Consider the following 23,404-nt stretch of genomic DNA (forward strand, 5'->3'; position numbering starts at 1 on the left):
GGAAAATGGCAGGGCTGTTCTAACAGAGTGAATTTTTGCTTTGTGTCTCCATCCAGGTGTCTTTAATCAGCCTCGTTGCCAACACTCTTGGATACTCCGAGATGGGGCCCATCAAATCCCTGCGGACCCTCCGGGCCCTGCGGCCGCTGAGGGCATTGTCACGGTTTGAAGGGATGAGGGTAAGAGGACACAAAGCATCCACCAAAGCTCAACTGTGTGGATCAATATGTAACAGGGGATTGTTGTACGTGGTTTTGTCAGCCAAAGGAAATGAATGATAGTGCTTTTTATCAAAGCAACAAAGAAATCCCTCCTTGGTCTCGATTGCAGTTGTATCATTCCATCTTTATCCATGGGTGGATTTAATGATAAACTAATCCTGCTGCCTAACTTGTCAAACTACGCCTTAAAAAACAGCTTTTTGGATGAGGATGCATCTGGCTATCAATTACCTCTCAGTTGTAAGGTGTATCAGGGGAACAACCAAGGTAAAGTTTGCTCCCTGTTTTTGACACGCATTAAAATGAGACTGACTAGAAAGTTCTTAAGGATGTTTTCACTAATAATTAAAGCAAAAATTAGAAATGCTAAAGATAGGGAAAGCAAATGAATGAATGATTTTTTTTTTCCTTTGAACAGATTGCAGTTTTAATGAGGAATGTCAGGATTAACATTAAAACCATGTAGCGTGTGCTTGTTGCTCCATCTTGTGCATCCATCTCTTTCTTCTCTGTATTCCTTTGCCACCATGGCTATACTCCCACAGCATACCTGGTTTTTTGTTAAGCCTACCTGCTAACATGAATCAATTATTGTTTAGATGAGCTCTTTATTTAATTCCTCACACCATGCATGACTTGCAGGTGGTGAGAACTGTGTTCTGTATGAGCTGAGGTTACTGCTAACCTTGCAGATTGCATAGCAAAGTAAACCAAATCTGTGACAAAATTCTGTGTCAAATTATACTCATGATCCAAATCTCTCTGCTAGGCCAAGGAAAATGCTACATATTTCACAGTGATGCATTTTCAGGGTAAAGCTTTCCTGTAGACAAAATTTGAGTCCCAAACATCAGTGACTAAATGTGTATTTCATGCACTGAGCTCCCAGCAATGAACTATTCTCATTGCAATGCTCTTACAGCAAGAGACTGAAAGCTGGAGAACCTAACAATTGAGATGAGCCGGGTAATATGGTCATACAGCACCTTAGGAAAACCCCATATCCATTCTTTTCCCCTTCTGTGGATGACCAGATTTGGCAATATAACTCTTTGTTCCAAAGATTTTGTGATGAGCTAAGTCGTATTATTTTTGTGGGTAAAGATGAGGCAAGTATTGTTGCAGACCACCCCTGTGTTAGTACTAAGACAAAAAGATTCAAAAGGCTCTGCTCATCCAGGCACCCAAACTTGAATTGTTTTGTTCACCACAATCTTTCCAGCAGTCAGGCAATATTTTAAAGGTAATTGACCAAATAAAAAAAATGCAAAGTGCAAAGACACAGAGTGAGGTTGCGCTACTGACGATAATTAAAGCTCTCACTCCTGTCATCTGATGACCTCACTCCAAGTCTTTATTAAACATTCACAAATGGAGCTATTTCAGCATTTGGTATTAGCAAAAACAGTAATTTAGCAACCAGAGTGGTTTGTGCACAGATTCTGTCAAATCAGTTTAGATGTGGCTTATGAAGGCTTAGCTTTTACTGGTGGATTTACAAGTCCAAGAAAAATTTAGCATGTTCTGACTAATGATTGTTTACTCATGATTTCACAGCAGTTTAACTGAACTGGATTCAAACCTGAATAGCAGTGAGGAGATGAGCCAAAAACGTCAGAAAAGCATTAGTAGAATAGGGAAAAAATAACATTAAAAACTCCTCATTTCTCTCTGAGAATAGCAAGAGGCTGGCTTGGTGAAGATCTTAACATGGATCAGCCCAGCAAATTTCCTCCCAGTATGCTCATTCTTATAGGCCCCCAGTCCCTGAGTCAATATTCCCTTTTCTTTCCTGTACCATTGCTGCAGCTGAAATATATTTAGTCATTCTGAGCTATCAGAGGTGGTGAATTAGCTTGTAAACCATGATAAAGTATAATTGAGAATACGTGCTATTGGAAAAGCAAATCATTTTAGTTTTAGTTTGTCTAACCACACTTAACAAGACTAGGGACAGTTAGACCTTTCATTATTAGGAGTTCATATGCTCCAAAATGCACAGGAAAATTGCCAGCGCATTGATGGATTAAATAATGATAATGTTGAGCAGCAAACACTGACAGCGAGAAAATAATAATAGTTTGTTATAATGCCTTTTTCTCAAATATCTGAAACATCTCTGCAGGACTAGAACAGGAGCAAGAAAGTTCTCATTTACTGCAGTAAGAGGCTTATTTCATCGATGTTGTGCCTAAATTTTGGAAGCAATTTTCTCGGAGACAAAGGCACTTGGGTGGCCAAGAGAACCTATTGCCATCAGACCTCAGTTCTTTCCCTATCTTCAAACAGTCTGGGACCTGTGCAAGTTTGACACAAGTCTCAGCAGCTACTGTGACATGAGAGGTCTGCAAAATAAGGATGAACTGGTGCCATCCTTCCCCTCAATCCCCAAAAAAAGACCCAGAAAGACCAGGATCCCACTGACAGTTACTGTAGACCCAGAGGCTTTCCATGCATGATCCCAGAATAAAGTTACTTAGATCTGCCTGTTCCAAATAATGACATCTCTCATGTCTCCTCATTTGTTGTCCATCAAGGAATTATTTCAGAGGTGGCACTTCCCTGCAAGAGAGGTTATTACAGTATTTTAGAAAGATGAGGGCGATGATGACAGACCATTTAATGTGAAAATGATACTGGGCAAAGTCATGGTGAGACTGCTACAAGATATATGCAGGAAAGGAACAGCATAATTAATGCTTGTTAGCATGATTTCATGGGAATAGTTCTTGTAAAACCGATATGGGTCTTTGATTTGATTACAAATTATGCTGATGACGGTAACTGTGCTGATACAGAATCCTTGGATTTCAGAGAGGAATCTGATACCACAGGACATTGTGTTGAAAGCATGAGCTTTGTACCAAGACAAGTAAACATGTTTTAAAATGGCTGATGGATCTCAAAAAGTAATTGTGAACAGTGACCACACTGTAAATTAGGTGATGAGCGTCTCAGGGTGAGGGATTGTTCAGAATAAGAACTATCTTTAAACCGTACTTTGACAGCATCTGGAAGAACATATAAAATCTTTGCTGACAATACTCAAAATGAGTGTAAGTGAAATCACAGATAAGGGAATTATGCTGGCTGATCTGAATCACAGTGAAAAATAGATCTGTTGTACAACACACATTTTAATAAAACCACATACATCGGCTACCTCAGGAGGAGGAATGTAGATCACTGTGGGGGATGTTTCTTGGAAAACAGCAGCTGAGAAGGACGTAGGGATCAGGATGACTGTTCAACAGGACACAAGCTTTTGGGCAGGTCTGACAAATGAGATGACTGTTAGAATCCCTGAATATGCAGGGAAATAACCCAGCAAGCAGAGGGAGAGTGCAGTGCTTCAACACTGGAATTCCATGAAAGTGCTGGAAAGGGGGTTTTAAAAATGGGGAAGTTTCTGCAGGGAACTATGAGTGTGATTAGAAGTCTGAAAGAACCATGATAACTACAAGGAAGCTCTGATTTTTTAATTACCTGGAGCAATGTGCAGTGGTAACTCACCCCCAGTGAGGATGGGAATGATAGGAGAATCTAACATCAGAGGCCTCAAGTTCAACAAATTCCACCTAAAAATGCAGCATCTGTTTCTAACACTGAGGACAAAGGGCACCAGGAACAGATTATCTAATAATACATTTTTTCCTCTGTTATTTGACATCATGACACTGTAAATTAGATGTCTTTGCAAAAGCTGTGCCTGAGCTTCACTGGGAGTTATAGTCTGGGCCTGAAATCACTGTGAGGAGGCTGATGGGCTCGCTCAGAGCAAAGGGAGGATTAACTCATCATGGAAGTCTATTTCTGGATTAAAAATCTGAATCAGCTTTGACTGAGGAGGTTGTGAGATCAGAAGAGCTGAGGAGCAAACACAGCTTGCAGGTTGCACCACTCTGGGTTAAAGCAGAGGATGGCTCAGTTTCTAGACTGTCCCTAAAGAAGTCACCTGGAAGGTGGTTTCACCTGTAAAGGTATTGATGGAAACCAACAGATATGAAACCTTTCTCATACATGGGTTTATATGTTGCTATTCCTAAGTGCAGCAGAAATTCATCCCTTTCCATGGGAAGGTTGGCTGCTGAACTTTTAACACGAATTTATGATAATAACCTGCCTTTATGTATCCAGGTCTTCCTCTCACTTGCCTCAGTGCAAAACAAGAATGCTTCCACCAGAAAAAATGGCATCACACTGGTGTAAGAGCAGAAGCAGCAAGGAAAGAATGAACCCCCTGTTAATAATTCATTCAGAGAGGTGTTCCAGGATTTGCTCCAGCCTCATGTCGTGTTCTGTTATCTACAGGCCATTGAACATAAGTCAGCAGAAGGAAAAAAGCAGGATGTGGGCATGGCCATCAGTTAGACTGCTGAAACCTGGATGTCTGTGTCCTGTCACTGGGAGCTGGGTTCAGCAGCACGTGTAACACAAGTGCAGTGATTTTGTGCTGGCATGGGTTAAAACTGAACAAAAATATTGTTCTGAAGAGAAGCAAATGAAAACTGCTTTGACAAGAGCCAAGGCTATATCCAAACAAGCCCTTGATTTGGAAATTATTTGGCATTTTGGTTAACACGGTGAATTTGGTCTAAAAATGATGAGGTTAGAAATTGATTGACATCCAAAACTGAAAGATAAAATTAGCAAACAAAAAAAAACCCCAAGAAAAGTCATCAGGAATGGGCCTATACAGAAAAACAAAACAAAACGATTGGTCAAACAGCTTTTCCTGTGTGAAAATCAGCTTCATTCATAAATGCACAAAATATAAATCTGAGTTTTGGAAGATCTACATAATTTTGTATTGTGTACTGTAGAGGAAGCTGCTGCTATACATGCATGAAAACCATTTCACTCCTCCGGGTATTTTTCTTCTGCAGCAATGCAAAAATGATGGAGAAGTGAATGTTACATTATTAGCTTGTCAGAAAATTGGACACTAACACAAGAGAAAAGAAGAGCTGACATTTTCCATAATCACATTCACCAATTGAATAAAGTTTAATTTTTATGGATCAATATCACCTTGTCTCAGTTTCAGAAATGTAGATGGAGAAGAAGAAGAGCTGAGTGGCCACCTATCAGATTTTAATCTCCAAAGCATGAGACAGGGATGGAGACAAATTCATGTTGTGGGGCTGGTGTCTGCAGCTATCTGGGAAGCAGCATTGCCTGGACCATTTAAAGGCAGCGTCTTCAAAGGCTGTGAAGATGGAGAAACCTGGTGGCACAGGAAGGGGGAAACTACATTTTGTCATAGAGTTCTTCCCTCAGAAAATGTCTTGCATGGTGTGACTCTTGGGGCGCCCTGTGCAGGACTGGGAGTTGGACTCTTGTGGGACCCTTCCAGCTCAGGATATTCTGTGATTCTCTGTTTCTTTAGTGTAAGATTTGACATGCAGAGATGCCTTAACCACGTTAAACCACAACAGTGCTCAAAATAGTAAACGATGTGTACCTTGCCTGGTTGATGTAGTGGTATTACAGTGCTGCATTCAAACATGGCAGCTGTAGAGGGTCTGTGGATGGTCTGACCTTTGTCTTTGTGTTTGGGTTCAGAATGGAGTCCATTTCCAGTACCATCGTTCACACACCTTAAAAGCTCCTTCTGGTTTTCATTTTAATGTATGATTTTGTGCAGGGGTTTACAGCCCTGCCTGGGTTAATGTGTAGGAATTTTACAGCATGGCAGAGGAAAGAAAATAATGACTTTTTTTGTTAAATTATAATGATTTCACTGTTTTAATCATGCATACTGATCAGATGGGGGAAGCTGGCTCAGTACAGTATGTCTCAATCTGTTATTATTTAATTAAGCAAAATTTATCACAGCTATAGTTCACAACCCACTGGCTACAGAGGCCTGAGTGGAGTCAGAAATCTTTTTTCTCTGTTTTGAGTCACTGTAGTGCACCTCAGCCATTTCCAATTAATCACATTATTATGATAGTTTGACTGAAGTGTCCTATCCAGAAAGATTTGAGTGGTCAAGATGATTCCTGACTTCAGAGATTCCTCTTGGAAAATGTCATCCTTTGCATGGGATGCCCACAGGTTCGTTCTTTGATTACCAAAGGGAAAAAACAGTCATGTGTGTGTGAAGCCTCTGGAGGTGGTCTGGCTCCTGAGGTAATGTCAGTGCTTATCCACCTGTCACCACGTGAGGGTTCAGACTCATTAATCAAGGGCGCACACCAGCTTGTTAACGAAGTGTCCGTACAAGTGCTGACGTTAATTCTGTTTTTCCTTTCCTGTTTCCTCCAAGGTTGTGGTCAATGCCCTTGTGGGAGCCATCCCTTCCATCATGAATGTTCTGCTCGTCTGCCTCATCTTCTGGCTCATCTTTAGCATCATGGGAGTGAACCTCTTTGCTGGGAAGTTTGGGAAGTGCATCAATAAGACAGAAGGAGATATGCCTTTGGACTCTAAAATTATTAACAACATGAGTGACTGTATACTTTACAACGTGTCGGGCACATTTTACTGGACAAAAGTTAAAGTTAACTTCGATAATGTTGGTGCTGGGTACCTGGCTCTGCTACAAGTGGTAAGTGTGGCCACCAGAAACCAATGAGCAAATGTTGCTTGTTCTCACTGAAACGATCAGTTTAAAAGCTCAGGTTAACCTCTGGGCTTTTCTGGGTTTTTCAGCCTTACCCATCAGGGCAATTCCTTTCCTCAAGCGTAAATAAATCATATTTTGCATATTAACTTGGCCTAGAGATGTTATGGCAGTTTATGGTTTTAATTTGAGTTTCTGCTGCATTGCTAATACAGTTCTCTTGGAGGTGATTGGACTATTGAGGTGAATTAAAGATTATTTTGTCAATATTGTAATCCAGAGCAAAGTTCAGTTGCAGAAAAGGAAGCCATGGTCCAGGAAGGACTGTTCATGCAGAGAGAGTGCACTGGCCTTCCTGAACAGCCTGGGATTTCACTGTATCCTGCTGGGAAAAAAATGAAGTTGTATTGCCTTCAGTTTCCCAGCAGAAGTTACCGCATAAAGCTGTAGCCTTAGTTTATGGCCCTCTGCTACTCTCCATTTTTGAGAAGGATACTGGTGCCTCTTATTCTGGTTCCTCACCTTGTGTCCACCTGCTAAAATCATGAGTCAGATTGAATGTAACTATGGGTCATGGTGGGGATCAGAGTGCTGACAGTGCCCCCAGCCCAGCCTCTCTGGCAAGGTAGCAAGAGCATAGCAGACAAAAGACAGTTGCATTTCAAAGATGATGGCAGTATTTGAGCTATAAAGGTAGAAGGAAGCCACTTCTACAACTTTTTTCACCATCAAATGTAAGATATGGATAAATGGGTTGTATGCACTGAGATTCACTGTGTTTTGACACAGGACAACCTAATGGATAGAGCCACAGGAGACTCCATCTTTTCCAGGCTCTGCTGCTGGACTGCTGAGTGATTTCAGACAAATTGCTTTGTGTTGCAATTCCAAAGGGCCCCCATGTAAAGCAGTGGTTAGGATGCTTATTTCCATTGTTCCTAATTTGCTCTGGAGCCAAATGATGACAGGGGCTGGATGTTCACTTGGAGGTGTGTGTTGCGTTTTTTGCATGCAGAGTTAAATAAGATCCTTGCTGCGTCTTTGGACAGGGAGGTTTCTTTCTTGAAATGCCTGTGATGGCATTCCTCTATTCTGGAATAAAAAATGGTGTGCTTGGAGCTCAATTAATTTGTCACATACAGAATCCACCCTTTGCAATGCAGCAGGGTATTGCCCTGTGCTCCCTCCAAAGGGGCATGAGCCTCCCACAGGTCCCCATGGGATCTGCCAGCTCTTCTCCTTCCCAGGAAGCAAATTTATTTTTCCCAGATCTGGTTTTCTCTGTCACAGATGCATGGAACAGCTCCATGAACCAATTTTCCTTTCTTGTAGAAATCCTTGTTCTTATGTGTGCTGTTCCTGGTACGCAAACGCTTGAGTTTGAGGTCTTCTGTTCTGACCACTCTCCATTGAGTCTTTGCTTTCACACCCTCTGGAAAGCAGACTGGAATGGGCACAACCACTTTTGGTTCTTTCCATAACATAAACTTGCTGAGAGCAACAGCTTTTATCTGTTGCATGTAATTATGATATTCAGCTCAGCCATCTAGGGTAGATTATTGTGCTTTGAACATCTTTAATTAGATTTTCTGTTCTATATAGTGATTTCTTTGTCTTTCATTTAAACATTCAATCTAGCTGAGCAAGAATTGCCAGGTTTAAAATACTGTGCCTTACCTGAAGTTTCTTAATTCCTCTGATTACATAAGAAATGCCTACTTTTTGGGGGAAAAACTCCGTCAGAGTAGTAGCTATGCCTTCACCATTTCTTTTATAAGACTCAAGCTCCAGCTTTTTGAAAATTTTAACTTTTCCTAAGTGGGCATTTCCTAAGGACTATCCTGAAGCAGTCTTTTCTAGTCACTTCTGTTGGGATCAGTGGTGGCAGAAGAAACATAACTGGTTGTAAGGTGGATCTCAGCACACATTTGAAGGGAACGGGCTAATACTGCTCTTTTTCAGCTGAAAATGGATTTGATGACCCTGCAGGTTTCTTTCAAACCTGTGATCCTGTATTGGGTAGGAGAGAAATAGCTTTTACGGTTCCAAAAGTACAAAAGAAGTGTTATAAACCGAGGCCTGGTCAGGCTGAACAAACTGATTTTAGCAGGAAACAAGCTCAGCTTGTAGGGCACGTGGCAGCTCCTTCTTCACAGAGGAAGAGCAGGAGCCAGATTCCATTAGGGGATTGATTTTGGCTTTAATCCTTGCACCTGGAGCTCTTATGTCTGCTGCTAACCACAGGCAATAAAGTGAAAAGGTGACACACACAGAGAAGGGTCCCAAACATCTGGATCTCCTTTGCCAGGAGTGTCGATTACAGGTGCCCCTTGCCAAATATTCTCCATAAGGGGTCACATTTCATGAGCCAACCCCCATGGGAAATGCAGGGGCTCAGCTGACAGCCCAGCTCTCCTAGAGAGACAGACACCTCTGTGCATCACTGTGCACAGCACGACAAGGAGGAGACAAGCATTTGGGTTACAAGCCTCCAGGATCCAAAACAGGAGAGTTTAAGTGCGACTTGTCTTTTGACTGCTGACATTTTCAGCTGCCACAGCACAAATCTGAGTGACTCTGAAGTTCCTTTGGAATGCCTGAATGTCTGGAAATCCAAATGGAAATGTGGAAAACAAATCTGCTTGATGTTCTGTCTTCTTCAGCAGCATATTTGAAAGAAATGAAAGTTGCTACTATGAAACTTTAGGACATACTTCTATCCAGAGGCAAACTTTCTGAAAATGTAGTTGAGAACTGCGTGAAATTTGTCCCAAATATCTTCTGCTCTTTTCCTACCTTGATTGGGATCCATCGTGTTGTCTTGAAGACACCACTTTGAGTTAATGAGCCTGAGAAATTCATGTGAAGTTGTGTCAAGCTCCTCCAATAACAAACAGGCTGTCTCAAAACGGGTTACTAAAATGGAAGAGGTAACTAATATGCTCACTCTACAAGCAAGAGGAGAAAGAAAAAGATCATTCATGGGGAGGAAGAGACTTTTATTATCACAACTTTTTGAGTTGCAGGAAGGATGATTCACTTTCCTGGTGATTTAACACTCTTAAAACTCTAATCTATCAAGAAGAAGGTTTTGCTACAACCCAGTACTTTTCCTGTATTCCCAATTGGCTTAAAGTATCACATCACCTATGTTCTGTTAATCTGTATTTGAGCTGATCAAAGAAATATCTTAAATTTCCAGTAGGAGTTTTGCATTTCCCTTGCAGAATCCCTGCCTTCTACCCTGTGATCACCTCCACATATTTTTTTGCACTGTGTTTTGAAATTTCAGCCATCTACTGAAGAATATCCAGGAAACAAGTGGTCTTTCACGCAGCATCTGGCTTGTTTGGAAAAGTTCTTCTTGGACAGAATGGACTTAGATTGAATATATCCAACTTATCATTGAATATGTCCTATTAACTCTTTGTCACTTTGGGATTCTAGATAAGGAATGGTGAGATAACAGAAGCACTCCTAGACCAGCACAGCGAGCAGGAGCTGCAGAGTTAAAGCAACCCCTCATGGCAGGTTTGATGTCCTGACTGAGCCCATAAATCAGACACAAAATGGTCATGAGGCAGTGGTGTGTGTCTAAAGTTACTGAGTTACACGATCTCTTGCACTTCTGTAAACTGCAATGCCTGGTTTCACTGTCACTGTGGATGCAAAATGTGCAAAAAAATCCCTGGCTTGGCTTTCAGAAATTTCTCTCAGCAACAGTAATGCCCAAAGAAACATTTCAGCAATGTGAAGGCCAGTGTTTCAGCCACCAAAAGCAGACATTTTTATTGAACAGTTTCTTTTTCTGGGGAAAAAAAAAGAAAACAGAAAAAGAAAAAAAAAAGAAAAAGAAAAAGACTAAAAGAGAAAACCTGAAAAATAACTAAACCCCAAAAGCTTACAGATTTAAAGACTTGCTTTACTTTAAGGCACTATTTGGTTTGAGGGCATCCAGTGCCACCCCACCTATCCTGCTCCCCACTAATTTGCTGCATTGCAGCTCTAACCACCAGTGAAATAACGAAATGTAATCCCATCCCAGGATGAGTTTATCAGTAGATAATCTCATCACATGACAGTTTCGGTAGAAAATGGTGTTTCTCTGGATAGCTTCCAGGCAGGATAATATCACAAACACTCCCATGAAGATTTTGTCACTTCCTTATCCAGAGTGTAAGTGGTTACTAATTCCAGATATATAATTTCTTTTCTCAGTGTTATATTTCTTTCATTCTCAGTATCTTTTACCCTCTGCATTTGAAGTGTCCAGGGAAGCTTTCCAGATGCCTCAGAGATTTTTAATTCTCTTGCTTCTGGACAACTGGGGGAAACAGAAAATCACAGCACTTCATTCTCTTAATATTTATTTTTGTCAGATCACTTCATCATCCTTTATCACTATAAACCACTGTGCCTTGCAGGAGAGTCTCTTGTGTCTGTGTTATACATTGAGGGGTAAAATAGCTGCTCAAGAGAAAAGATTTCCTCCCAAGTGGGAGAAAAATACAGGCTGAGATCATATCATTTTGTGCCACAGGGAAAGGATTTCTTGTTTCATCCTGACCACCCTTCCTGAACAGCACTTTGAGCTGAAAGCTCTAATGGCACCAGAAAGTCTTTCATCAGATTAGAAAGCGAACAGCAAAAAAGGGAAAATATTAGAATATGTAAGGAGTATCAGCATGACAGGTTCAAATAATTATTTGTTTTAATAAAACTGCTGATTGTTCCTGTAGATGCTTTTCATGTAAAGTGGTTTTTAACACACAGCACCATGAAAGAGATTTTCCAAAGGGTTCTGATTTGGGGGAGTGGGCCAATCTCTTTCAAGCAGTAGATAAGAATAGGTAGAACCTTTCAAACACTATTTTATATATACTTCCATGAGAAATATCATTGGTCTCTTGTACATTTTCCTTTGGCTCGGTAGCATTCAGAAGGAATTGGGAAGGCAGCATTACCTCCAGGACTTAATATAATAATAAAGAGTTCTAAAACCACTGAATGTACCCACCTCAGCCCAACTGCCTGGGTTTCTCTTGGTAACCTCTGGCCAAATTCCTACTGGCATTATCTGGAATTGTATGCCTACACAATAGGGCAAAATTCAACTTAAGTGTCAGCAGGATGTAAAAAAATACTGGGTGTGGGTCCTGCATGCATACCAGTGTAAATCTGATTAAATCAATAAATCTAAAAATGCCTCATTAACTGCTCACACTGACTTAGATTCAGGATAAGTCTAAATGGGTGAGAAGTGAAATGAGAAACAACCTCAGAGAACCCATAAAAAGGCAGTGGGGCTCAGGCCAGTCAGTCCTAATGCCAGGTGTGCTTGGCATCAGGCTGTGTCTAATACGAGGCACATAATGAGACCAAGGAGTTATGGGTTTGCTACAGAAGAGTAAAAATCACTTCCATGTGTTTCTCCTAGGAGTGCTGTCACTGCCCTTTCTGCACAGAAGGTTCCAGTAAGAGACACTGACTTCTGTGGAATCCTTCCTTCTTTAAAAAATTATTTTTAAAAAAAGCAAACCACACTTGACTTCATAAAGCTTAATAAAAGAAAATCTGAACAGTAAAGCAGATTGAGTTTCCAGGGCCAGGCTCACAGCAGGTGTTGATTGCCTTTGCTTCTTTCAAGTCAGCTGTGATTTATGCAACTCCCTGGGCTTTTATATTGCCCTGGTTTAGAAAAGAGCAGAACCCAAGCTTCAGCAGGATATGGATGGGATCCAGCTAACCTGGTCCAAGGCTTGTGCAGGACCACATTCTTCAATGTTATGTGCAGCCATATCTCTTCATTACTTGAAATTTTTAAGGTCAAAACATCCAGAGATTTAATTGTCATGTTTTCTCTCCTTCTTAAAATCTCTTCTAAAAACCTCTCTTTTATCCCTGCAAGTGCAGAAAATCAAAAACATAAATGAGAAAATCCAGGAGAAAAGCATTCTGGAATGCATTTAAGTATCTAATATCTAAATGAGCATAAACTCAAGGATCCATATTAGATTGCAAGGCAGGCAGTGTATTAATTGTGAAGCACATGCTCAACATTGCATTTCGAAATTTCATCAGAGAGATTGATATCATTTGAGGATGTACTTGTTTAATATGCTTATGTCTTATGTGGGATTTTTTTCAGGCCACATTTAAAGGCTGGATGGATATCATGTATGCAGCAGTGGATTCAAGAGAGGTAAGTCTCTGCAAGGAAATAAATAATGTCCTTTTCCATTGCCTTTTGCTGCACTGATGATGCTTAACAACAAACACAAGAAAATAAAATACATGCAGGTTGCCAGTCCCTGCCTTACTCTGGCTGGTACAGTTGCAGACCCTCATTGTAGCTGTACTGAAGCATGATGACCCTGAAATTAAAGCAGATGTAGGCTGTAGTCCTACACAATTGATTGATCTGTTCCTACTGCAAAACTCCCAGCACAGAGAGGCACCACCAGAGTGAGTCCGAGTCTACCAAAGACTTAAATTGTCCCCTCTGTTTCTTCCCCTCTCCCTGTTTATTGCCATATTTTCCAACTTCTGATGATAACATGTCTTTAAAAGTGCTGGGTTTAAATTGAATTCGCCTGTGAGACAAATACTAAACTCTCCCTACACCCTCACCTTGAGCAAGTGTCTTTTCTGCATCTAGCAGCTCCACTGAAGGTGTGTGGAGGAGCTCCTGGCAGACAAAGAGGGTAGTGTGAACTTCCAGCTCTGACTTGAGATGTGGTAGTGACTAATGACAGCTCAGTTCTTACCTGCATCCTGTTCAGCTTTCAGGTTGCCTTAAAACACAAACAAACAAAACCAGCATTTCCTTTGCTACACCATGTGTGGTTTATCTTTTTATCTAGATCTATAGTATACTTTTCATCTTTTAATTATATTAGAGGAGCAAGTTTACGCTTACTGTTAATTTTTGAGGTAGCTGTCTGGTACTAGGAATTTGACAGGCTGAAGTTAGGGCAAAAGTTGAGACCTAAGGGGAGAAATGAGGGGTGGAAAAACTTCGTGGCACCATAGGAGCAGAGGAGTCCCTTGGCATATCATAGCTCATGATGGTGATTTATACTGGTACTACATGTACAGATGTATCCTCCCTGCTTCTGAATGAAACTCATGGACTACCCATAAGAAAATATGGCATTTAGGGAATGCAAGTGTTTTATTTGGCACCAGGCACTGTGTGGGATAGCTCCCTAAGACACAGGGCCCTGATCCAAGCAAACACAAAGCTTTTTAGTTACAAAAATTATGAATATCCAAAATACAAATGCATATTCATAACATTAACACCTCCCATTCTCTGCTTTGTATGGAAATGAGCTTAAATGCCATTAAGCATGTGTAGTGTGTGTCCTGAATGGAGTCGGTGGTCTTGAATTGGGTCAGTGGTCCCAAAAAAGATGAAGTAACTCATCTTCCTCATTTTGACCTTTTTGCTTCTCTGAACTTTAACAATCCTAATTACTTTAGTGAGCTGTAAGTTTCTTCTTGCATGACTTTTGGAGGGGTTCCCACCAAGGGAGGAAATTGGTAATTGTTCTTGTTCCCTACACCAACTTATCAATGTTTCTATTCCTCATTCTAAGCACAGCTAAGCAAACATGGAAATGACAGATCATCAGTTATTTGGCAATCAGTTACTAACATCTTAAAACCCATTTCAGGTCTAGCTCTCCTAACTATTTTAATTAACTCTAGCTGGGCCCAAATTCCTTCCTATTCTAACTAACTTCAACACAGCTGGCCTATAACTAAAATCTTTATGTTTCTTCTAAATCTATGTTTCACAAGTTTCTGGCACCTTGTTTAAATATGGAGATGATGGGGCAAATCTGAGCACTGTTGCCAAACATGGCAGAGGTGACTTCAGGTTATCAGACTGTGTTGTTCAGTTGTACAGCAAGAGACCTTATTCCATCCCACCCATTTAAGTACCATTAGTTCATATAGGCATTAGGATAGTCAGAAAATTGATTCTTTTCCCCTTCTGGATTCAGACTGAGAACATTTTGCAGGATTTATTCTGGAGTTGCACTTTCTGGAGCAGTATGATCTCTGTGGGAGTGAATGTTGCTGAAATGACCGTGGCATTGCAGATGCCAGTAGTAAACTTTAAGAGACTGAGGAGAGCTGACTGTGCTCACGGGAGTTGCAGTATTTTTCTCATGTTTCATGAATTTTATTTCCAATGGACAGCTTTGTTTCAACTGCATCAATATTTTGATGTGTGCAGAGGTGGTGTCATTTTCACATTTTCCCTTTTCCTTTTGCAGTACGAAGAGCAGCCTCAATGGGAAAGTAATTTATACATGTATCTTTACTTTGTGATTTTCATCATCTTCGGGTCTTTCTTCACATTGAACCTCTTCATCGGTGTCATCATTGACAATTTTAACCAACAAAAGAAAAAGATAAGTAGATCATATGCTACACATAGACTTGTGATTGCTGCAGGGACCAAGCTAAGGAACAGATTTATCAGAAATGGCTTTGTCACAGTAGCCTTGAGATCAGCAGTGGCAGAGCAGCTGCAGAAAGCACCTTGTAGGACTTTTACAAAGGCACAGCTGTAGCAGTCACTGGTGTCCCTAGAGTTTGAGCATCCGGAAAATATAGGATGGGGGGCTCTATTCCCCACAGAATGCAGCAAAGCAGCTCCAGGCAGAGGGGATGTCTAACACGAAGTTGGACACAGGGGCACAGACTGGCCCTGTGTCCTCTGTGAACAAACACCACTGTCCCTCTGAGCAGTCCAACCTGATGAAAGCTACATTAAAAGGGAAATGAAATAGAAGAGGATTCCGCCTTGAACTTTGGAGGGGGGCAGAGAGGAGCTCTCTTCATCAAAAGTAATAGTGTTGTTCTCAACCTTTACTTAGGTGGCCAGGACATCTTTATGACAGAAGAACAAAAAAAGTATTATAATGCAATGAAAAAGCTGGGATCTAAGAAACCTCAAAAGCCAATCCCAAGGCCGCTGGTAAGAACAACATAATTCAGTTGAACTTTGTGTAACAGCTGAATGTTTATTTACTAGAATGAGCACCCTTCAACTCTCCAGTGTAGGAAGGTTTATTGCTCTCAGATGAAAGGCATTTAGTAATTACATGTTTTGATTTTGGACAATATTTGCAAATCCAGTGACCTGTGGTACAAAATTCCCACTGTTCTGCAGCATTGACTAACATTGCAATTTACATGTGCCATTTACATATGCCAGTGGCCACCTGCCTGCACTGAATAAATTCATGGCCAGTGTCTTGTTTACAGTAGTTTCAAAAAGCATTAGGAGCAAATGGGTTTGAAAGCTCCATCAAAAAAGCATTCATCATCACCCTTAAGTTTATGAAGTTCCAGTCAGATGCAGTATATTGTCTGTTTTCCTCTAATTTTTGATCAATCAGGAGACAATTAAATCATCATTTTTACATGGCTCAAATTTCCTAACTAAACCTTATCCCTTCCCCCAGAACAAATACCAAGGTTTTATTTTTGATGTCGTCTCAAAACAAGCCTTCGATGTCTCCATCATGATCCTCATCTGCCTTAACATGGTTACCATGATGGTGGAAACGGATGACCAGAGTCAAGAAAAAGTGAACATCCTCCATAAAATCAACATGCTTTTTGTTGCCATCTTCACTGGGGAGTGCATCTTCAAAATGCTGGCTCTGCGACACTACTACTTCACCAACGGCTGGAACATATTTGACTTTGTGGTTGTGATTCTGTCCATCGTAGGTAGGTGACCCTGGATTTTCACCCAGACTCCAATGTTAGAAAGGCATAAAATTGACAGCCTTAAAGGGTTTGTGCAATAATACACACTTTCAATCCAGAGAATTAAATCCTAAACACAATTTTAATATGTAATTATAATCTAACATACCACTGCCTAACAATAACTGATCAGCAAAATTAGGAGGTTTATCAAACCATACACTTAATGGTTCATGGTGATGAAAAACGAACTGGCCACAGTATACAGTTAACACCAGTTCTAACAGCCAGTGACAGAGAAGTAAAAAAGCCACCTGAAAAGTGCGCATGTGGATTGCTATTGCTTTGCTATTTGCTTTTTATTACAGAAGTTTGAAATAGTCCTTCAGGGCAGGTTTGGGCAATGCAGTGAGTTTGACTTTTCGCAGCCCTGTTGTCACTAGAGCTCCACATCTTCATATATCCAAGGGATGAAACTGAAAGACACAGTTTTATTGTCAGGTTGTGCCATTTGCTGTTCTGCAGCCCCAAACAGAGATGTGTATTAGATGATAAAGAAGTGCAGGTCAAATGAATCTGAAATCCTGCCAAAAGAGTTTTCATTAAAGATGTAACTAAAGGAGCAACTGGAAGATGCTCAACTGATCCAGTGAGCAACAGGAGCTCAGAAATTCAACTCTTGCAAAAAAACTTTCCATTTTGAGGGAGGGGATAGGTGAACGAGGAAGTGTCGTGTTGGGTGAACAGAGATGTCTCATTGCCTGATGCTCCTGCTGCTCTGAACACCCTGAGTGGACTGGGGAACCTGCAAGATCCTAATGCAGATCTCTGGTGCTCAGAGACCCACCTGTGCTTTGGGGGCATTGAACAGCCTGGATTTCACAGGTTTGGGTCACCCAGGGAACATCACTGCCACACAGCTGTCACCAGATCCTTGAGGTCGGATGCTCTGGATGTGCTCATAGCAGGCACTTAACCAGAGCTGTCATGTTGCTCACAATGCTGGCCCGTGATCAGCCAGGTTGTTTCAGTGTCAGAGGCCTTGGGCCATCCCAGAGAGACCTTTTCCTGTAGGAGACAGGAGCTCAGCACAGCTCAATGCAGACAGACTTTCTGGACCAAGTGCTGTGCTCCTGCAGGAAGAGTTTAGTACAGGGGTGCAAGCTCGGTTCCTTGGTAGTACAGCCTTAGCCCTTAGTTCCTTCCCAGCCCATCAGGGAAACTGGAAAAATTGATGAGCAAACAACCAACGAAGTGGATACAGAGCAGAAACCTGTGCTGTTCTGGTGGTGGCGTAAAAAATCCAGGCCCAGCACACCAGCATTTCTGACTTACTATTTTACAGACGAAAGTATTGACATATCAGACAAATCTGCACTCAAATTTCTCAGGTGGGTGTTGGGCAAAGCTGCAGTCATCTGTGTCTTGAGCTGATCTTGGTTTCCATTACCAACAGAAAATCTTTCCTTTAATAAAACTGCCACTACCATTCTTTGCTTATAGCTTCACAACTTTTTATGGATTAAATAGGCATGAAAAGACCGACAATGCCTTTCCTTTTATTGTGGGCCTTCCAATCTGGGCAAATTTCCACTTATTTTCTCAATAATCCTGACTGATTGCTTTAAAGGAAAGCCTGGGATTATTTCCCATGCACTAACTCACTGTTTGTCTCTTTTCTTTCCAAGGCACTGTACTTTCTGACATCATCCAGAAATATTTCTTCTCTCCCACACTCTTCAGAGTCATTCGTTTGGCTCGGATTGGCCGGATCCTGAGACTCATCCGGGGAGCCAAAGGAATTCGAACTCTCCTGTTTGCCTTAATGATGTCCCTGCCTGCTCTGTTCAACATTGGCCTCTTGCTGTTTCTGGTCATGTTCATTTATGCCATTTTTGGCATGGCTAACTTTGCCTATGTGAAGATGGAAGGCGGCATTGACGATATGTTCAACTTCCAAACCTTTGCTAACAGCATGCTCTGTCTCTTCCAAATCACCACATCAGCTGGCTGGGATGGTCTTCTCAACCCTATTTTAAACACCGGACCACCGTATTGCGACCCAAACCTTCCCAATGCAAATGGTTCAAAGGGAGACTGCGGGAGCCCTGCCGTAGGCATTTTATTCTTTGTTACATATATCATTATATCATTTCTCATTGTTGTAAACATGTATATAGCCATTATTTTAGAGAACTTCAGTGTAGCCACTGAGGAAAGTACAGAGCCTCTAAGCGAGGATGATTTTGATATGTTCTATGAAATCTGGGAGAAGTTTGACCCCGAAGCCACTCAGTTTATTGAGTATTCTGCACTTTCAGACTTTGCAGACGCGCTGTCAGAACCTTTGCGCATAGCGAAACCAAACAAAATCAAACTCATAGCAATGGACCTGCCCATGGTCAGCGGAGACAGGATCCATTGCTTGGATATTTTGTTTGCTTTTACAAAAAGGGTGCTAGGAGAATCCGGAGAGATGGATGCCCTTAAAATACAGATGGAAGAAAAGTTCATGGCGGCAAATCCGTCTAAGATATCTTACGAGCCGATTACAACAACTCTGAGACGGAAGCAAGAAGAGGTCTCCGCCATCGTCATCCAGAGGGCCTACAGGAGACATTTGTTCCGGCGCTCCATGAAGCAGGCATCCTACTTGTACCGGCACAGAACTTTGGAAAGCAGCATCCTGGAGGACGATGCGCCCGAGAAGGAGGGTCTCATTGCGTTCATGATGAACGAAAACTACGGCAGGCCAATAGACAAATCAGAAACTCTGTCCTCCACCTCTTTCCCTCCATCCTATGACAGCGTCACCAGGGGCACGAGTGAAAACCTCCAGCTGAAGATAACGGACCTGAGCAAAAGCAATGAGGCTATAGATTGTCTTCTCTCACCCGACAAGGATAAAGAATCAATTGTTTAAATGTTTGTTTAGAATGCTTTAAAACATTGTTTACAGAATGTAATGCTGTAACTACACAACGATTGAAGCAGCCTTCTTATTAAAAATTAGTTGCAAAAGAAACAATGGAGTTTTTACCCTTAAAATACAGGAGTCTAATAAGTCATATAACCTTTGACCCTGCTCTTTTTGACTTGGCTCAATATTTATATTTATATATGCACAGGAAGATTCTCTGCAGGGTCATAGCTGTTATATCAACAGTGTGAATAAGAATAGGCTAGACTGTAAAACAGTAAACACAGTGTATATCTATCCACAGATAAAGCCTGGCTGTATACATTCATTTAAGGTCTTACTCATATTAGTGTGTTTACTTATGGCGATGTACGACCTTGCATTCTAAAAAGAAAAAAAAAATCACAGCTGCTGTAGCAAAATGTAACACTTACTGTATATGTTGTGAATGGTCTTTCATAAATTTATTATATTTGATATTTTTTTACTTAAAAAAAAAAGTCTCTTTTTCCATGGAGATTAATGATCCTTACACTCTTCATGATGAACTCTGAGTCAAGGTAATAGGAACTTGCGGGGTCCCCATGGCTTGAAGAGGAAAGTTGTTGCAAATTGAAGTATCAAATTAGCAACATTTAAACTGTTGATTACACTAAGCCCTCCCTCTTGGGACTTGCAACTGCACATCAGCAGAAACACACACACAAAAAAAAAACCAGAGAAACAAATGATGTAGAAATAATGAGAGAAATGGCTTGTTCTATCCTTCAGGAAACTAGACTTCAATGGATTCTGTTTGTAAAACTGTTAATAAAAGCACTAATTTTTTAGTATGTTTCAAGAATCTGCTTTGAAATCTACAATCAAGCTCGCCATAGAAGTAGCGCATCACGTTTGTGTGTAGTGATCCAAAGCACCATCTAGGCTGGCAAAGTTTCTGTTATGGTAGTGGGATAGATCACATTTTCCCCAGGAACACTGAGCTAAGCAGCCTTATTTGGAACTCTGTGCATCAATATTACTCAAAAAAAATTACTACTAATACTACTAATAGTAATAAATCAAGGCAAACTGGGCCATGCGGAACGGCTGAGACAGTGTGATCAAGAAGGTGGGAGGGGAATTGCCTCTGGATCTGTACATAAATTTTGAAGGTTTGAATCCTTTTTACTGAAGGTCCATCTTTCATTTTCTCGGATGGTACAGTTAGGTTTCTGGGGAAGGACAAGAAATACAGGAACCAATAAAAAAATTTACTAGATAATAGCTATATCCTCATTCCTGTAGGCAAAGTAATATTTACAGTTGATGTGTCCTTCAGCTTCAGGCCAAAGAAGTGACAGTGGGGTGAAAGGTGGATGTGTGGCTGTAGAAAGGTATTAGAGGTTTTTACGTGCTAACATAGATTATTATTTATTATCCTTCAGCCTCGATAGAATGTGAGAAATTCTTTATGGAATATAGAGACATGTCCATCATTACAGACAAGTTCTTTCTTTTTCACCTTCAGACTGATTGTACTTGGGTTTGGTTGGACTTCATGGAAAATCTTGAGATTTCTGTAATGAGCCATTGCACTTTAAGGAAGAGTAGTTGTGCTTTTTCACCTTGGAGAAGCAAAGATATCAAGAATGTATTTAAGGTGTATTGTCATTAACATTTAGTTACATCCCAGGTTGTAAAGGAGTCAAAAAACCACACGGGGTTAGCAACAAGAATTAAAACAACATGTTACAGTCAAGTTTATCTATGGCCATTGTTATCTGTCCTCTAAACAAGTCAGAATATGTACGACAACACGTCAAAAGGATGACAATGTATCTGTGTAAATATGGGCTAATATATTCTCTCCATTCATTGAGAGGTGTCTCAGGCATTCACTTGAGAGTGGTCTATTGGTTACTTCAGAGGATTTGCCATCAGGATTCCTGGGGTCTATTCCTGATTCTTACTACATGATTTTTAGGCAAATAATTTAACCTATCTGTGCCTCAGTTTACCCATCTGTAAAATGGGAATAATAATACTTACCTACCTCACAGGGGTGTTGTAAGACTTTCTGATTGCAAAGTGCTATAAGGGAATGAACCATACTATATAAGTATTATTATAATCATGCTCTCTTGCCCTTTTAACCTCATGTCTATGGTGTATAACATAGGGCTGTTCCTCTGGGCATTTTGTTGCCTTTAAATCTTGTATGTAATTAGATTCTAACTTAAGGGGACTACTCGTCGTTCCTTGAAGTGAAATCACTCTTTATTCTTTCCCCCCTCCCCACCCCTCACCTCCCCCAAAAAAACCAGAATTGCTCAAGGCTTCTCAAATTAGAGAAACTTTATACAGATTCCCTGTGTATTTATGCTGTAATGTTATTCTGACTGTACATATCACCCAGAAAGAGTATGCGATTTTTATATTTATATGCATATATATATATACACACACATACGTATATCTATACATATATATGTATCTTGTGAGTTTATAGAGTGGCTGACACTCAGAGGACACGACTTACTGATTAAAATGTTTTCTCCTCAATGGGATTTATCGATCATTAGCAACAAGCTGCTGCCTATAATGAAACTGTTTAATTAGAAAATAGTACATTCATTACTTGCTGAACAAGCATTTATTGGCTGACAACTAGCAAAATTATTTTCCTTTCAAAGATTTAGAATGAAAAAAAGAAAGAGGGAAAAATACTAAGGAAAAGGAGCATTTCTCATGTGATTTCTTTTCATGTACTATGTAAACTCTTTGAAACCCAAGGAAAACACCAGCCTGCACTCAGAAGTGAGTTGTTGGCTATGCTGTTTTAACAATATTTTAATTATTTGCAATTTACATTAGAAAATATTCAACTGCTCTTCTTATTAAGAGTCAGGCCCAGTAACGAATGGAATGTAAAGAGACAATTAGCTGGTCACTGATTTTAGTAGAGAAGATCCCTTCTTTGGTCATTTCACCCTTGAATTGAACATTTTAGTGTCATTGCTGTGAGACCCTATAGTACTGATGCCATTACAAATGGTTCTTTTACCCAAAACCTCTAAAAATAAAAAAAAAAGTAATGCAAAAAATCTGAAAGAGGGTCTTAACTCTAGATGTTTACAGTGCAACTTTCTAAAATTGAATTGTAAATTACTTTCAGAAACCTTTGTAACTGGAAGGTTGGTTTTCTATTGGGTTTTCTATTGTTCTGTGGCGCGTTTCTTTAGGGATGAAGAGGGAATGGTGTCTTTCTATGGTTTGAAGAACTCCCCTCAAAAATGTCAAATAACCTCACTTGTAGATTTTTGTTACTGGAGATGCCGATCTGAATCGAGCCATGATACAACCTCCCAGTGCAGTGATTTAGTTTAAGACACTAACTCAATAGCTGGCCCACACTGTCTATGAGCATGGTGAGTGCTACCATTTTTTCTGTTGATTTGTTCAATAAAGTCTACCACATGAATCACTCAAGCTACAAAAAGAGCAAGGAAAATATCAGCCAATATCATAGGACATATTAAGCTGTTTGTACCTGGAAAAATTCAAGTTTATTATGTTTCTTTATTAAATAAATAAGGATAACAAATATTTCCTCTGCCTTTTTTTTTTTTTTTTTTTTTTGGGTTATGTTATCAACATTTATGTTATTATTTCTCTGACTCTTTTTCTACATATTTGTTTGGGAAATGCATGGTGACTTTTGCTAGGAGGCTTGTTGATGAAAACCCCTCCAGTTCATCTTACATTGGAAGGCAGCCTACAGAGCATTAAAGGCTTCATCCAAAGCTTGTTGAAATCAGTGGAGAATTCCTGGCTACATCAGATGAATTTGAAGCAGATTTGAAAGTCTCTTCAAACAGAATCATTTATAGGATGAACCCAACACTGATACTTCAACCCATCCTGCCCAGTAGAATTAGCTGAAGGAGGAAAGCTAATTTGAACTGCAATGAAACAATT

At 40.4% G+C, this 23,404-nt stretch overlaps 1 protein-coding gene across 5 annotated transcripts in view; it reads left to right on the forward strand.

Moving 5' to 3' along the window:
* LOC125333446 (sodium channel protein type 5 subunit alpha-like) overlaps positions 1-23,032 on the forward strand; it is a 216,089-nt gene extending 193,057 nt beyond the window's left edge. For all 5 annotated transcript variants that reach the window (XM_048319415.1, XM_048319370.1, XM_048319497.1 and 2 more), the window contains 7 exons: positions 57-179; positions 6,493-6,774; positions 12,938-12,991; positions 15,078-15,215; positions 15,680-15,784; positions 16,275-16,545; positions 18,213-23,032. In XM_048319415.1, the coding sequence (XP_048175372.1) occupies positions 57-179; positions 6,493-6,774; positions 12,938-12,991; positions 15,078-15,215; positions 15,680-15,784; positions 16,275-16,545; positions 18,213-19,447 (2,208 nt within the window). In that variant the 3' untranslated portion in view covers positions 19,448-23,032. The remainder of the gene's footprint in view (positions 1-56; positions 180-6,492; positions 6,775-12,937; positions 12,992-15,077; positions 15,216-15,679; positions 15,785-16,274; positions 16,546-18,212) is intronic.
* The last annotated feature ends 372 nt before the right edge of the window (positions 23,033-23,404 follow it).

This window comes from Corvus hawaiiensis, chromosome 1 (genome assembly GCF_020740725.1).
Source record: "Corvus hawaiiensis isolate bCorHaw1 chromosome 1, bCorHaw1.pri.cur, whole genome shotgun sequence".
Classification (NCBI taxonomy): domain Eukaryota; kingdom Metazoa; phylum Chordata; class Aves; order Passeriformes; family Corvidae; genus Corvus; species Corvus hawaiiensis.